The following is an 18,380-nucleotide window of genomic DNA, read 5'->3' as shown; positions in this document are numbered from 1 at the left end:
TGCAGAAAAAATAGAATAGAAATAATAAAATGTTACCAGATTGGTAGCATGTTCCGGCTGACATCAGCCAATTTGGCTGACATCAGCCGCTCACTTGCTGATGCCTGTGTAATTCTTATGGGATTTTTTGGCTGATAGACCCCCCAATTTCAAATCGTAAAAACTTCATATAAAAAAAATGGTTTGGCTGACGTCAGCCGCTGATGTCAGCCGCGGTGTTGCCACTACAACTTGCAAAAAACTTTTTAATACCAAAGTTTAATACCACGGGCTGCTCATGAAGTTGCCATATTCCTTTTACTTTTTGGTTTGAGTACCGGGAAAAATGGATAGCATTGAGTACTGAGTACCCAACTACTCAATACTTTCACAACACTAGCTGCATTGTTTTCTGTTTTCTAACATATAAATTTCATACATATAAATTAAATTGTGGTGTTTTTGCTACATGGACTATATTCAATAATGTATTTAACAAATAATTCAAATTATATACTTAACCATTTATAGACTAGTTAAAAATTGTGCGAAAATCTTTGAAAGTTTTCAAATTATGAAAGTATTTTCACTTCGGCTGCATGGCAATTTATAATATAAACGGGGTCAACAAATAACCTTTCATCAATTTAACAAGTAATCTGTTGTAAGTTCTTTTAAATATAACTTCAATTGTGATTAAATCATTGCTAAAATAAGAGAATGACTGAAAGTGTCCAAGGTGTAAATAGCTTTGGAAAGTATATAAATATCGGTGTATTTTTGGGTTTTACTATATTTATCGTATGTATAAATGATCTATATACATATTTTTATATACATATGTACATACTATGTACATGTATGTATGTAAATAAATTATATACTATGTAGTTATAGATTAAGTTTATCTCACGTACTGTATCTTAAGGGATAATCTATTTTCATATAAATATGTAAATCTAAACAAATGTGATTACCAGCAATGTAGACTTTACTTGGTACTATAGCTTAAATTTTGTATTACACTTTCTGATCGTCTCTCTATGTTTATCCACGTTCTTTGACAATTAATCATACAGATATAAATTGGTAACTACATACATATATCATGATCTTTATATGATCCAATTTATTAGCAAACATATAAAATCACCTAAATTATGTTCCCTTTTCAAATTTCAGATAAAGAGTTGATTCATACACAAAAGATTTGTATTCAATGTCAAGACGATCCTCAAATTCTGGTTCAGTAGGTGTAGCCATGCAAGCTTCTGTTAGTGGTGATGGTCCTAGGCCACCACCTCGCCGTCGCTCTGCCTCAGTTGCTGGTCAGCAAAGTCGTGCTCCATCTATTACTTCAGAATATCGTAACAATAGTGTGCAAACTTCTCGCCGATCATTATCAACTTTGGTAAGTTATTTTTAGATACAAATTTTGGCAATATATAAAAAAAGCATAGTTTTTTTTAAATATAAATCTGTTTTCTCACCAATGTTTTAAAAATACTTTTTCAAAAGGTTAGACGGTGAAGTTAATTTGGGTCATTTCAGTTCAGTAATGGGATTTTAGTGATTACTAGAGTCCGACCGAAACCATTTTTTTCAGGCCGAAACCGACCGAACCTAATATTCGGCCTAATCCAAAATGAACCTAAACTTTTCCAATTTCCATAATAAAATTAGTTATTTTAATTTTTAAAGCACCCACTGCACATTGTGTGCTCCATTAATCTTGTTTTTGAATCTTGAACTGTTTTTTTTTTGTTTAACAGTTTTTACAAGATACTTTTTATTTTATAAAAAATCTTTTAATTATATTCAAAACATGTTTTAAATTTAAAATTATATAATCTTTGTTTTTCCTTCAAAAAAGTTTCGGTTTCGGTTCAACCAAATGTTGACCGAATATATTAGGCCAATTTTTATCCTAATCCGAAATCGAATATTCGTTCGGGCTCTAATGATTACGATGTTTTGGGATATTTCTGTAATAGTTTTTTTTTTAAGCTTAATATAGTATTGAAATCAAAGCATGAATTAGTTTATTCAATTTGTATGCATGTGCTCAAAAGACACTTAAAATTTTTTAGCACAGCCCATTTTGCCGTTAACAGAGCATTGTTTATCAATTAACAGGCATAATTCAAGTACATATTATGACTGAGTAATATATCGGAAATAATTTCAGAATAAGAAAAAATATTTAAAAATATTGATTTGAAATAATAGATGTAAATTAAGAATATGGGGATATGGGGCTCGGATGAGACTGCTGCGCGGTCAATATATATTGAACGTGTAGCAATGCCCTTTCGATTCAAGTATTAAAGCTGTTAAATCATTAACAGCGTTCTGTTAACTGCAAATGAGCTGTGATAGCAAATTAGTTTTTGTCTGTACTAGTTAAAATTTAAATTTATCTACAAACATGTACTTTAACCCCCATTTTCTCAATATCTGGTTATCGTTTTTCGTAACGATAAACCTCCAATTAACATTTTTTTGTATGAGAACTGTCAGTTTATCGTCGCGATAAAAAATAACCAGAGATTGAGAAAATGTGGGCTAATGTACTAAATTTCATGATCGATATCGAATGAAATACTCTCAAATAAGACAATTACGAAAATTACGGATATCAAATGCGATAATTCGGCACCTGGTGAACTACATACTTTATAATTTGATACAAAAGTAAACACTTTCAAATTACAGTAAATTAAATATAGAAATTCGAGTGTTTACAGCCTAGCCCACGATGTCGAAAGAAAAACGATTCGAAAAAATTTGTATGAAAAACACTCAGTTTTTAAAATTCTTTCGAAAAGTTTTCATACAAATTTGTTCGAATAGTTTTTCTTTCAACATCGTGGGCCAGACTGTTAATTTTTCGAATAGAGTTACGTAGTTTCACACCAGAACTTTTTTATCTGTTTAAAATAAATACGTACGTATATAAATTAGGGTTTTTTTTTACTTCAATATTGTAGATTAAACTTAATGTTTTTTGTTTTATTGGCTAGTTTAAGCCAATTTTTGGAAAGTATTTTCTCAACACACACAACCAGCTACAATTTTCTAATTATTCATAAATTATTCACTGTTTTGATAACAACACGTGACATGACAGTTCTGAATCCAATAACATCAAAGTGGATTAACTTTAGATTCGATTTATTTTTCGATTAACTAATCATATTATTAATTGGCATTTGATCTTCAAGTCAATAATATATATGTATTATTTTCTTGAAATTAATAATGTAATAATATTAATATTTGGAAATAATATTTTGAAAAAATTGTAAATAGGTCGGGTCGTTCTCAGTAGGAACCTGTCAGTTGTCAAACTGACTATAACATAACAAATCTGGCAACTGTGCGAGAGACAGGGCACATTCACTTAGGTTGTGTTATGATACCAGCTGATTTCTTATTTTCCCTTTGTTGTGAAATAGTACTGTCAAATACACTTGATTATTTGTTACAACAGAACACAGATACAGCAAAAACAACAAGCTCAAATTGACAGTTAAATATCACATACCAAAAAGAAAATGTCTGTTGTTGCAGTTGTGTTGTGAGATGTCAACACCTTAATGAGTGGCCCAAGGTACATATTTAGATTAAACATCTACATCGTATATATCTGGATTGTGTGTGTATGCGCGGACATAAGTTAGGGTGTCGTAGTTAAATTATAAAATGAAATTTCAATTATTATAACTATGCTAGATTTAGCACTTGTTCAAAAATTCAAGTACGATTAAAATTTAACCATTAACAACAGCAGAAAGAAGTACAACGCCAAAGGATCTTTTCTAAAAAGTGAAGTGTACAAATTGGTATTGAAATTGAGGTGTTACCTTGGAAAAACCTAGAGTAGTAGTATGTAATACTACAACAACAACATGAAGTAAAATATAAAAAAAAAACAGAAAAGTACTTACATATGCCAAACTTAAAAATTAACAACAAAAACATCAATAGAGTATCTTATCATTAAAGTGCAAGTTGTTGTCTCTGTGTGAAAGTAATTATTTTATAATACCTAGTACTACAATTGGATTTTTGACAATTAGTCATGCTAAAAATTCTATTTCTCAAGAATGAAAATAATGTAAAGTGTCGTCATCGTTTGTTCATGTAGTGAAAAAATATTAATTAAATTATGAAATAATTAAGCCGAGCAAAAAAGTGCGCAAACAAACAACGAAAAGTGAAAATTAAAATTTCTTATTTGCTGCAAGTACATTTTTTTAAAAAAAAAGCTTAACACAACAAAAGCCATCATCCAGAAAATAAAATAAAAAGTGAAACAATATAATATACGAAAAAAGAAAAATAAAAAATAGCTACCTATGTGCTTATCTTAATCTTAAAGTTATCATACCTACTTGCGGCGGACTGTGTTAATTTGTATTTGCATGCATATGTGTGTGAGTGTTATTTTTTGCAACATGTTTCAACTTTATACATTGAGATTGAGATAATAATAATAATAAAAAAGAAAGACAAATAAAAACACCTTATTATAATTACAATTACATTGAATGGTATTTTCGGAATTTTTCTACTTAATATTTAATGAAATTTCAACATAATGGCTGAAGCTCTGGTTGAAGGACAAGTACATGGTTATAGTGATGTAAGTTGAACTTGCGTTTTAAATGTTATTTGCTGTTGTTTTTAATATAAATAGGTTTTTTACATACATATGTACGTACGTGTTTCTACAGTTGTCATATTACACAGATTAAATGTATCTTCCGGAACCATATTGTATTTATACAGTTACATTTCATTCTAGTTTATACTTTGGTTAAATGTGGCATAAACTTATAATGAAGGTTTAACCGAGCTCCAAGTTAAAACTATAAAATAAACAATTTGAACACACTATGCTCTCTACATCCAGAGCTCCAAATTAATTAATTCAATTTGTTTAGCTTTTAATCACTTACAGAATGAATTTTAAAAAATCTCGTAAGCCTTTGTAATAGATTTGAATATGTACCTACATACCTAGAAGAAAAATTTAATCATTCAATACATTTTTAAATTTATGAATGTTTATCTTTTTTATTCCTATTTATTGCCTCGGAAATAGTGATCTTATAAGTGGTTTTTACTCTAAGATTAAATGCCAACTAATATAATAATCAGATTAGTTAATTTAAAAATTAATCTTGGATTAGCCGCGATTAACCACATATGTTGGTTTTCAGTTCTATATTTAAATAATAAATAGTGAGTCAGAAAAATCTTATACACACTATTCCAGCCAAAACTTATCGTTCGTTCAACAAATTATTATTTTTTAATCATTAGCTTTTAAATATAAGTCAGATACCTATTATATTTTCTAAATCATTAATTTTCAACTGCTATTTCGGTAAAAATGGACAGCGAAGAAAAAGTACATGAAAAAATAATTAAAACTTTTCAAAAAAAATCCAATATGGATTTTCCAATAAAATAGATCAGAAGGCTCATAGTAACACTTTTTCAAAAGCCATTAAACAGTATATGGAAGACTTGAGCATTGAAAAAACCCTAATTCAGGAAGAAAAAAAGGTCTAACAGATATTGGTAAGGCAAAAGAAGTTAAACAACTCTTTCAAAGTGCACCGAACACTTCTATGAAAAAAGCAGCTCGTAAAGTTAAATGCTGTCTTTTGTGCGCAGAGCCAAAGCTAATGCTGGAATGAAGTCGTATAAAGTTTGGAAAGTTCCAGATCGCAATGCGGTAAAGAATGAAAAGATCGAGCGAAAAAATTGAGGTAAAATTTTATAAAAATAATACACCTTTTGTGTGATGGATGATGAAACTTATGTACTGGCAGACTTTTCACAACTTCCCGGTCAAAAGTTTTATGTGGCTGATGGACGAGGTAATGTTCAATAATAATACTGGCCAAAAAATCAAACAAAATTCCCTAAGAAGTTTCTTGTGTAGCAAGCCATTTGCAGTTGTGGCAAAAGAAGCCAATAACGATAAACACAGAAATATGTATTAATATACAAAAACGATTTTTAACTTTCCTAAAACAATTTGGCATCATGTCACTATGGAAATAAGGCCCTTGAGCGGTTTTCAAACAATAATGTCAATTTCCTACCACGGGAGGCAAATCCATCCAACTGTCCAGAACTTCGTCCTGTGGAAAGGTATTGAGAACACAGAACCTCGTTAACGAAATTAACTATAAAATCTATAGTCGGAGGATTTCCGGAAAAAGTGGATAAATTTATAAATACCGAGTAATATGCCAATATATTTTATGTTCAATGAATGTGTACAATATTTGAATAAATTTACGAATTTTTGAGAATTTTTATATTAAACGGTTTAGGTTTTATTTAATTTTATACAAGTATTAGTTTTTATCTGGCTCACTCTTTATACAGTGGTTCACAAAACAATGAAAACGTTACATTTTTACAAAAATTGTCTGGCCCTTTTAGTGACTCACTATTTTGTTGGATATCTCTTGTTTTTTCTCAGCGACGATGCATTGAACCAATTAGAGATGTATTTTGCCTTTTTCTTATAACCGCTATAAAGTGTCCTTAGAGTTATAATTTTTAGTACATATTTTAAGATCTACAATGCTATTGGACAGTCACTTAAAAGCACATACCTCATTGGATTGTAACCAGTCGGTTAGAACTCTAAAGTTGTGTTTGGGGTAATTTTCGTGCTGGAGTTTCTAAACAAGAGTCATATTTTCCGCAGCGTACGGATACATAACATCGTTTAAAATGTATCTGTAGCTGATTTCATTCATAGTATATTTATTGATATGAATAGGCATGAATATTGTTGCCACAGCCAAATTTGACTGTCTTATTTGTGTACTTGGAATTCAGTTTCTTTCCTTTCGGCCGGCTTATAAACGTTCCCAAATCCCCTCCTCATAAATTACACATCTGCTCAAAATAATAGATACACCTAATTGGAAAAAATTTAAATGGCGGTAACATTGAAAATTTCCTCGCAAGCGTTAAGAATACATCATATTATTAAAATTTCTATCTGGCAATGTCATGTCAGTCAAAAATCTGGCAACTATTTGCTTTCATGTTGATTTTTAAAAACGAATTTATTTGAATTACAAAAAATTATTTGCTCATAAAAATAGATACACATCAGTAATTTGTAATTTGTTTATATACAATTTTTTTTTTGTGCAATTTTTTGTTCCTATTTACGTGAAACAGTAAGTATAATTTAAATTTTAGCAACAATTTTATAAAAAATAGGACTCTTTTGAAGAAAATGGGACGAAATCATCATTGTACCGAAGATGAGAAAAAAATTGTTCAAACGATGAGAAATCAAGGAAAATCATTACGGGAAATAGCAAAGAGCATAGGAAGATCTTTACATTTTGTCCAAAATGCTTTATCTAAAAAACAAAAAAGAGAAACTCGCGGTAGACCAAAGAAAACCAGTCCAGAAACAGATAGGCGGATCGTCCTTATGGTTAAAAAAGACCCTTTCATATCATCGAAAGCTATTTCTGCGGAGCTATGTAACGAAATCAGTCCACAAACAGTTCGTCGTCGTCTTTTACAAGCTAAATTGCCGGGAAGAATTGCCAGAAAAGTGCCACTAATGCGCCAAAAAAATATCAAGACAAGATTAGAATTTGCTAAAGAGCACTTACAATGGTCCGGGTGTGAAGGCGAAAAAAATGGAGAAATATTTTATGGAGCGACGAAACAAAAATAAATTTGTTTGGAAACAACTGCCAAAGAAATGTACGCCGACCAAAAGGAAAAGAATTCCACGTTAAATTTACAAAAAAGACGGTAAAACATGGCGGGGGAAACATAATGGTTTGGGGTTGCTTTTCATGGAATGGTGTTGGTCCGATATTCCGAATAGAAGATACCATGAATGCTAGTGGGTATAGAGACATATTGGAAAACGTAATGCTTCCATATGCATCGGAAAATATGCCATTAATATGGACATTCCAGCAGGACAACGACCCAAAACATAGTTCAAGATTAGTTAAAAACTGGTTCTTGGAGAATAAAGTACCTGTTTTAAGCTGGCCCAGCCAATCCCCTGATTTAAACCCAATAGAAAACTTGTGGAGTGAATTAAAGATAAGGCTTTCGAAGGAAGTTTTCAAAAATAAAGACGATTTATGGGAGAAAACGCAAAAAATATGGTACGAGATTCCATTGGAGAAGTGTCAGAACTTGATATCCAGTATGCCCAGAAGAGTGGAGAAAGTTTTACAAAACAAAGGTGGATATACTGGATACTAGCTTTACTTTAATAATAAACTAATTTTTTTAAGATAAAATTTATTAGCTTTTGTTTAATAAATAAATTAAAAAATAAATTTTGGTGTATCTATTATTTTGAGCAGATGTGTATATTTGGATTCATCCGAAATATGAACAGTTTTACATTTCTGTCTCGACCAGTTTTATATGTTCGGCATATTGTATACGAGCAGGGTTTTTTTTCGCTGAGCGATAGCAACCAATAACAGCTTCATTTGCCCGCGGCTAACAGTTTCCAATTTTGATTATTGATAACTTCATAAATTCTTTTGCTATTAAATTATCTTATTATCTTGGAGTAGTATTACGAGGCCTTCTTCCCAAATGTTGAGTTTTTACAGTACCTGTCTCAGAAAAAAATTTTCATAATTTTTGAAACTGCTGATTTATTAATTGAATATGTAACAGACAGTTTTTTGTTTTAAATCAGCATTAAAATCGTGTATTAATTTTGTTTTTAAATTTTCGCAATTTTTACAAGCAAAAAGAAATTATCAAATTAATAAAAAATAATGATTTTTACATCGTTTTCTTACATCTTAGTTTTATTTTCAGCTTCTTGCAGAAGTTTAAAAGTTTCCATTGTTTTGCCAATGCTATTCGGTTTTATAAGTGTAACAATAATAACAATTTAATTAATACTGCAGAAAATATTTTAAAGTTGCAGAGTTAATTTGTTTTAAATAAAATTAAGAGCCTTATTATATCCTATAATCACTACTACATGTTTAATAAAATTAATTTGATAAATATTTTTTTTATTTTATACTTTAGAATGACACATCAGATACAAGCCACTTGCGAATTGTTGTATTGAATGGAAAAACCTTAGCAAAAAAGGATATTTTTGGAGCCAGGTACATAATTTGTATTTATTCAATTATACCATTAAATTATTAATGATTTTCTAAATAATTTTAATTACTTAGTGATCCATATGTAAGAATAGATCTCAATACAATAAATGGTGATATAAACATTGACTCTGTCTTGACAAAAACCAAGAAAAAGGCAAGTTTTATATTTAAATGAAAAAATGTTAATAATTAAAATAATTTACTTTTACAAATATCTCTAGACTCTAAATCCAACATGGAATGAAGAATTTGTATTTAGAGTAAGTATACTACATATTTATACATAGTTTTGTTAATGGTTAATTTTATAAATAATTTTATTTTCCACAGGTTAAGCCAGCTGAACACAAATTGGTATTTCAAGTATTTGATGAAAATAGACTAACAAGAGATGATTTCTTGGGCATGGTAGAACTTACATTGGCGAATTTGCCAACCGAACAAGAAGGACAAGAAGTTGAACCGCAAAGTTATCCTTTAAGGCCTAGAAGGTCAGTAGGGTATGTTTGTTTTGAATACTTATTATTTAATTTTAGTTTTTGTTTTGAAAATTGAGAGAGATAGAGAGAGTGAGATAAAGAGAAAACCAACCATTTTAGAGTGAGTGGCAGAGTTGATAAAGTTACGGAATATGTAACATTTGTTTTGTCCTATGAATTAAGTGTCTCATCCAAACACGTCATTATGGTTGCACAAAAGTGTGTGTTCAAATGTGCTTTAATGTTATTTATAATAATGTGGGTAGTTAATCGGTGCTTTTATTGTGTCTTAATTAATGTGTATTTTCCATTAATTTTCATTTTGTGTGCTGCAACGCCTTATTTTGTTTGTACTGCCTATTAGCGAGTTATGTTAATGCAAATTTAAATTTATTTTTACAAATGTAGTGCTAAATCGCGCATTAAAGGAACTCTAGAAATCTATCATGCATTTATACATGAACAACGAGAGGCGGTGGAGCCGACCTCCAACTCGAGCGATTGGGAGCATATTGAAAATGTGTCACTAACGGGAGCAGCTCCTCAGGTACTGTATTATAGATTTTCTTGTAAGTTTCACTTTAAGTATATTCGGCAAAAATACTTTTGTAAAAGATTTATTTTAATTTTCGATTGATTGTTTGATTTTAAAATCTCCAACATTTAAAGTTAAAAGTTTTCCAAAACATTGGCAAATTTCACAATTTACTTTATTTTTATTTTTATTTTAAATAAATAATTTTAATTATTATTAATTTTATTTGATTTTTTGTAAGTAGAATAAAAAAAGTATAATAAAAGAAATGTTCGGTTAATTTTTGTTAAAGTCAATTTAATTTTAATCTTTGATTTAGTACCGGAATAATTTTAATAAAATGTATGTATGAATTTGATGAATGTATTACATTTTGCTTTATATGTAGTATATTGTATATTTAAATGCCGAATATGTTGAAATCCTTTGTATAAATAAACATTTTTCAGTATTATTTTATAAAACTACATATTTTTAATTAAATAATAAATTAGAATGCTTATAATATTAACGGTGGAAATGAGGTATTACCACCTGGTTGGGAAGAACGTCAAGACGCCAATGGCCGAACCTATTATGTTAATCACACCGCTCGAACTACACAGTGGGAAAGACCAACTATGTAAGTGACTCATTTTAAATATAAAACAAAAAACTAGAATTTTGTACATTTAATCTAGATTAAATACGAATCATGCAAATGATAATACGGAAGCTGCCGCATCAGATTTCCAAAGACGATTTCACATTAGTGTGGATGATTCTGAGACGAATAGAGCAGCATCGGTAAGTTATCTGTACTTATTTTTAATGTAATGTAAATGATGTTTGTTTTGTAAAATAGAGGGCATTTATAAAATTTAATTTGTGGCAGCAAATTACGGCATTCGATGTGGATGTACAGTTCTATTGAAATTTATCGATGTCGTATGTTTATGGCCCTTTTCACAATGTACAAATAAAATTTAATGGGAACAGTTAGGTAATAGAGGTTTACCATTGATGGATTTGGTGGATTTATTTATATTCATTGTTATACTCATATCAACCATTTGGTCAGATTTCAAATCTAAACTGCTGATATAAAAAGCGATAGTAGAGGAATTTACTTACAAACTTTTCTAGAATCAATTACACTGATGAATTTATATTCTGTATAATTCAAGAAGTTTACTAATGATACATTTAAAACTTACTGGTGATTTTACCATTAAACATTAACATTAAATTTGTTGTACATAAAAATCATTTGTGACCCCACAAATTATATATATTCTGGATCTTTATAGATAGCGGCGTCGTTTCATCATGTCCGTCCGTATGTTGAAATACATGATTCATACATCAATAGATCCGGCTCGGTTGCTATTTAAATAATGCCATAATTTGGACCTATAATGGGTAAAAAATTTTAAACCGAATTTTTTTTTTTTCACCAAAAATTTTTTTTCACTAATAAATTAAAATTATTAGACGAAATTTTTAAATTTTGTTTACCTCAAAATATTTAAAATATTGTTTGTTGAGGGGTATATAAGATAGGGCACAGCCGAATATATCTCTCATGTGTACTTGTTTTTTTGTTTTATAAAATTTGATTAAAATTTTTTCGCCCGTTCTTTAACGCATTGCGCTCATGAACTGTATAAGACTTCAACCCAGCATTAGCTTTGGCTGCGCACACAAAATAATCAGAGCATTTAACTTTACGAGCTGTTTTTCTGACAGAAGCTCTTCGAAAGAGTAATTCGACTTCTTTTGCCTTAACAATATCTGTTAGACTTATATCTTTTTCTGATCAAGGTTTTCTTTTAATGTTCAAGTCTTCCTTATAATATTTAATGGCTTTTGAAACATTGTGAAGATGAACCTTAAAATGTTTGCTATTAGTGTGTATACGTTTTTTACTCACTCTTTAAAACAAAATATATTTCAGGTTTTAGTTCAGAAGATCTCATTATTGGTAAATGAAGATAGTGTAGGCTTCGAAGACAACAAGTTAGTGTTTTAAATGCTAAAACAACAAGCATAATTTGGTGGCAAACAATATTTAAGACAACGTTAATGGTTTAGTAGCTAGAAACTATCTAAATTACTTCCAACAAAGTTGCACAAAAAATATTAGACTCCAACGTTATTAAAAATAGTATAATTAATTTAATGAGTTATTGCCAAAAGGGCTGATTATATCAATCTTACTTAAACATAAGGAAATGTATTCAATAAATCTAATGTAACATACATTATCGACATTAAACATTTCTTCTTCATATTTTCAATCAGTGTAATTTAAGGTGCTCTGCCTATCGTAACAACAACAATAACTTCAAATATACCACCATCCCAGAGCAGGAGACAAACGGTGGTGATCTTAGCAGATCTTTTAGTACTGATAGCTCCTGTAGATCGTGTTCCAGTAGCGATAATGAAAGTACATCTTCAAATGGTCCTGCTACAACAGGTCGCTGTTGCAAGTGTGGTTCAGTTCAAAGCAGATTGGACGATGAAATCAATGATTTAATTCGTTTGGGTAAAATTGATAAACAAGAAAGTATTGATGAGGATATTTTAAATCATATTGTCGAACATCAACAATGTCGATCAAATAACAACATCGAAAACAAAATTAATTCTAATCAGGAAAGCATTCACTTGCAGCGATTATTTGTAATTAATGTTTTATGCGTGTGGTAGTAGTTTTTAGGTAGGCTAATATAGGATACGGGTTTATCTCCATTATAATGTTGTTTAAAGAAATGCTGTAGTAACAAGCTTATTTGTTTTTTTTTTATAAAATTTCAAATATTGCACCTAGGAGATATTTGCTTGTAAACTCTATTGATGTTACAAATATGTATATTTATCTATTCCATGTAGGAAGTTAGCATAAATGTAAATGCCTAAATAGTATATAGAAGTTGATAATTTTCATATAAACTTTTAAATTTAGTAGTACGCTTGAAATTACATAATCACAATACAAGGTAGAGCTTATAGTAATTAAGACGTGATGTGATGTAGTGTTCTTTCAACCAGCCCTTTTTAACAACATATTTTCGATAATTGCAAGTAATTTTGGGGATTACTACGGAATTTTATTCGAATATGAAAATGTTGGAATTTGTATGTTAAATGCGTTGTAATTCCTTTCGAATACAATTACAGAGTAACCATCAAATGAAATGTGTGCCACTGTATAGTAATTAAATAGTTTGTATTTACTTTATAAGAATTTTCACTATACAAAAACACTTTAATAATGCTATGTAATTTATATACTTTGGCAGAACGAAGATGGAGACCAGATTGATAGTGGAAACCGCTCTCAAACATCCGGTTCATCGACCAGGCGCAATTCCGTGGAAGATAATAATACAGCTGTTACAGAACAGGTAATTAAATTTCCAATAAAAGTGAAAATAAATAAAAATTTAATTATGTTAAAGGCTTTCCACAATATAATTCATATATGTAATAAACCGATTCTAAATATATCTATCTATTTAAAAATTACAGCCTCCACCCACAGCCGAGGACGAAGAGCCCTTACCTCCCAGGTGGTCAATGCAAGTGGCACCTAATGGGCGCACATTTTTCATTGATCATGCTTCTAGACGTACTACTTGGATAGATCCACGCAATGGACGCGCTAGCCCTATGCCTAATCAAACACGACGTGTTGAGGATGATTTAGGCCCACTGCCCGAGGGTTGGGAAGAGCGTGTACATACAGATGGCCGCGTTTTTTATATAGATCATAGTAAGTTTTATTTTTAAGTACTGTAGGGTAACATAGAGACGAGACGTATAATTCTCTGTGAATAAATACGCCTTTTCGAATTGTATTTTAGAATTTTCTAATTGTACTTCAGAAATTTGGAATTATGTATTATATTTCAGAAGTTTCGCAAAAATTTCCATTTATTTTAGAAATTTCTGAAATAAAAATGGAAAATAATTAGAAATTATTGGAATACAAACAATTGAAAGTGATGTAGGGCGATTTTAAAATATTTGTTTGTTTGTTTTCAGATACAAGGACAACACAATGGGAAGATCCAAGACTTTCAAATCCTAATATTGCTGGACAAGCTGTACCATATTCTAGAGATTATAAACAAAAGTATGAATACTTTAAGAGCCACCTCAGAAAACCAGTAAGTTATAATTTACACATACATAGATGGTTAATCAAATCAAAACTATATAAATTGTTTGCTTTAGACAAATGTACCGAATAAATTTGAAATTCGGGTACGAAGAACATCTATACTGGAGGATTCTTATAGAATAATCAGTCAAGTAACTAAAACTGATCTATTAAAGACCAAATTGTGGGTAGAATTTGAAGGAGAAACAGGTTTAGGTAAATATCTATTTTTTATTAAAAATATATAATGAATTTCTCTAAACAAATGCATATTCTAAATTTGTATATAGATTATGGAGGTCTTGCTAGAGAGTGGTTTTATTTGTTGTCTAAAGAAATGTTTAATCCCTATTATGGACTTTTTGAATATTCAGCCATGGACAATTACACTTTGCAAATTAATAATGGCAGTGGTTTGTGTAACGAAGATCACTTGCACTATTTTAAGTGAGTTGTTTGAAATTAGTTTGAAAACTAATAAATTGTAATGTATTAATTATTATAGATTTATTGGCCGTATTGCTGGTATGGCAGTTTATCATGGCAAATTGCTTGATGCATTTTTCATACGTCCTTTCTACAAAATGATGTTACAAAAGTCCATTGATCTAAAGGATATGGAATCGGTTGATACGGAATATTACAATTCTCTAATGTGGATCAAAGAGAATGACCCCAGACAATTGGAGCTCACTTTTTGCGTGGATGAGGACATATTTGGCCAAAAGAGCCAGCATGAACTGAAGGGAGAAGGAGCTAATATCGATGTAACTAATGAGAACAAGGATGAGTATATAAAGTAAGTTTTTTTTTTTACTATTTACTGAATTATATTTATTACATTAATACTATTTCAATATTTCATTGAATAGACTGGTTATTGAATGGCGTTTTGTGGCACGCGTTAAAGAACAAATGACTGCATTTTTGGATGGTTTCGGTTCAGTGATTCCTTTAAATCTAATTAAAATTTTCGACGAACATGAGTTAGAGCTGTTGATGTGCGGTATACAAAATATCGATGTTAAAGATTGGCGTGAGAATACTTTGTACAAAGGAGATTATCATCAAAATCATATAATCATTCAATGGTTTTGGCGAGCAGTGCTTTCTTTCTCGAACGAAATGCGTTCCCGTTTGTTGCAGTTTGTGACTGGCACCTCGCGTGTACCAATGAATGGCTTTAAGGAGTTGTATGGTTCGAATGGACCTCAAATGTTTACGATCGAAAAGTGGGGTACACCCAACAATTTCCCTCGGGCTCACACATGGTAAGAACAAGTTGTATTTGTATATATGTATTTTGATTTCTTATTGTTAGGGAAGGAAGTTGATTTAATTACAAATTAAATAATTTGAGTTGTATTAAATAGTTATTGCAAATCAACCAAATCATTTTAAAATAGAATGAGCATCGTTTTTTGTATGTTTGTGAAAAACTGATTTATTTTTTATTGAAAATCGATCGCTATAAACATCGGTAAAATCGGCCCACAAATGTATGAGATATAAGGAAAAAACTGGAACTGTTTTTTTTTACCTATTTTTGATCTATCTAAAGGGTATAAAAGATTCGGTACAGCTGAATATAATACATTTAGCTGTTTTGCTTTTTACCTAACGGTAAATTAATTGAGGTCTTTGGAAAGTTTGTTTCAACAGTCAGACGGGCATCGTTAAATCTCAAACCTATAATAGCCTAGAATATATATATCTATGTATAATTTATAAGGTCGCAAATGAATCATCTCTCATGGCAAAATGAATTCCTCGACAAGTATTTGCTAACCTATAACCTAACCTTTATATTTTCAAAACTAATTTCTCCTACTACTTCTTCATTACAGTTTCAATCGTTTGGATTTGCCACCTTATGAAGGTTATTTACAACTGAAAGATAAACTAATCAAGGCTATCGAAGGTAGTCAAGGATTTGCTGGTGTTGACTAATATTTTGTTCAACAAATGTCTGGACATGCATCACAAAATTTACGTTTACAAAAACGTTGTCTACTACCACTTTATTGTATGTTGATTTTAATAAAATCTCATTTTGATAATGCTGTCAGTGAATATATTGAACTAAGTGTACAACGAATACTAAATAATAATAGACAACAGATGCGTAATTACTACGTGGCCTTTTCCATAACTATTGTACTTAAAAACGGTATTTGTTTTTATAAACTTTTTTTTTTTTTAAATCTAAACCTATGTAAGTAAGTATATCTATCTTGTATATAAATATGTATTGAGTGATTATTGTATGGAATGAATGTTGACGCTTTTATTAATCTAGATAGAAATCATTAATTACACAAAGTCAACAAAAATATAGATGTATCTATTATAGCGTACACAGTCAGCTCAATATATAGCTCATGTGCGAGAAGACCTTCATAATTTGAATTTATTCATAATCCTTTTATTCTTTAACTTGATTTTGGACAAATAAAATTTGATATTTATATTCAGGATTTTTAGCCATGCAAGCCTTAACATAATCTTTAAACATACATAAGTTTTACAAAACACTTTCAACTTAAAAAAATAACAAATATTTTCTGCGGTCTTCTCGCAAATGAGCGATATTCTTACATACATACATACATAAACTCACACATATTTGTGTATATCATGATTATGTATAACGGACGATAAAACATTGAATGATATTTTGAAATATTTAATAGAAATTTGAACTTTTTGTCCATCAATTTATTTTATTTTCTATTTTGTTTCGTTATGTATAAATTGGTCCTTCATTTAACATTATGTTCTTATCCTTGTATTCTTCTTATTATTATTATTATTTTGTAGTTAAAATTGTGAATCAAAATATTATGATTACTATAGTAATATAGTTAAATAAATTTTTATTTTATATACGAATGTTAACTGTGAACGCGCGTTTTAAAACTAAATTCTATAATAAAGTATAAACAAATATATGTATTTCACTACACCTATATAACATTAAAAACTAAACTATACCTATATTTACATACATACCTATGAATCAAAAAGAATTTAAATTAACAAAAATTAAAAAAATTAAAAAAAAAAAAAATATGTATTTCCTATTTCCAAAAAACTACTAATTTGTATGCAGTTACATTTAAAATTTGAATGAGAATATTGATTATCATCAAAATTAGCAATACTAAACAAAAATGTGAATACAGTACGAGCACGATTTGCAACAAACGTTTAGAAAATTTAGGCGTTATCAACATTTTAAAGCTTAATTTCTCAAATTTAAACATTTCCATATTTTAATATGATTTACATCGATATTCTGAACATTATGACAATGAAAAAATTGTAACAAAAAGGTTTTTTATAACAATTTCCATACAAGAGTTTTAAATTTTCAGTTTTGTTATAATTTAATCACTGCCATAAAGTTCAGAATACCGGGTAATAGTTTCAAACTAATTCGTAAGATATATCATCCATAGTTCTTTATTAAATTTAAATTGATATTGAAGATATGAACCATAGTTTTAATTTAATCTCATAATTTCTTATGTTTTTAAGTTTTATAATGAATAAATTATTAAATATTCATCATGTTGAGCTAAATGCAATTCCACTGTGTGTGAAAATCGTGCTGGTACTGTATTGCAAGAAATACATTATTATTATGTAAATACACATTCCTAAATATGCTGCATATATATAGATTGATTCATTATTGCATTGGATAAAGTCATGTTTATGAATACAAAAAAAAAACCTATTTTTATAATAATTATAAGTTATTTAATAAACAATTCTTATACATATTTAATCTTTAATAAACTTCGTTACGTTTCTTATAGCTAGTTATACAAACAAACAATTTTTGAATTACAATTATGCGGCAGCGAAACAAAAGCAGTAAATGTGGGCACTAACAGACAAATAAACTTTACACGATAATTGAATCTTCCAAAAGTTCTCAATTCAGTGATGGTTAGATTAAAGTTATGTTTCGCCTATAAAGTTGTAACCGATTTAAATAAGTCTTTTTTTAGTTTTTAAACTTAATAAAATAAAATTCATTAATTTGTTTTATTTTAATTAATTTA

At 29.5% G+C, this 18,380-nt stretch overlaps 1 protein-coding gene across 4 annotated transcripts; it reads left to right on the top strand.

Annotated features, from left to right (window-relative positions):
• The first annotated feature begins 521 nt into the window (after window positions 1–521).
• Window positions 522–18,376, top strand: Nedd4 (E3 ubiquitin-protein ligase Nedd4). 4 transcript variants are annotated; one of them, XM_065502790.1, is made up of 17 exons: window positions 522–643; window positions 1,162–1,390; window positions 9,061–9,143; window positions 9,216–9,297; window positions 9,365–9,403; window positions 9,474–9,634; window positions 10,031–10,169; window positions 10,652–10,779; window positions 10,838–10,943; window positions 13,445–13,549; window positions 13,674–13,917; window positions 14,190–14,314; window positions 14,382–14,523; window positions 14,598–14,754; window positions 14,813–15,106; window positions 15,180–15,578; window positions 16,155–18,376. In XM_065502790.1, exons 2-17 carry the CDS (start codon window positions 1,199–1,201, stop codon window positions 16,255–16,257), a joined length of 2,499 nt encoding a protein of 832 aa, XP_065358862.1. In that variant the 5' UTR covers window positions 522–643; window positions 1,162–1,198; the 3' UTR covers window positions 16,258–18,376. The 4 variants fall into 4 exon arrangements, with proteins under 4 accessions (XP_065358862.1, XP_065358861.1, XP_065358863.1 ...); XM_065502789.1 differs by having other exon boundaries at window positions 525–643; window positions 9,474–9,643; XM_065502791.1 differs by lacking the exons at window positions 522–643; window positions 1,162–1,390 and adding an exon at window positions 3,536–4,627 and having other exon boundaries at window positions 9,474–9,643.
• The last annotated feature ends 4 nt before the right edge of the window (window positions 18,377–18,380 follow it).

Source organism: Calliphora vicina, chromosome 3 (genome assembly GCF_958450345.1).
Source record: "Calliphora vicina chromosome 3, idCalVici1.1, whole genome shotgun sequence".
In the NCBI taxonomy this organism is placed as follows: Eukaryota; Metazoa; Arthropoda; class Insecta; order Diptera; family Calliphoridae; genus Calliphora; species Calliphora vicina.
The sequence above is the reverse complement of the archived record's forward strand: the minus strand, read 5'-3'. Positions and strand labels throughout refer to the sequence as shown.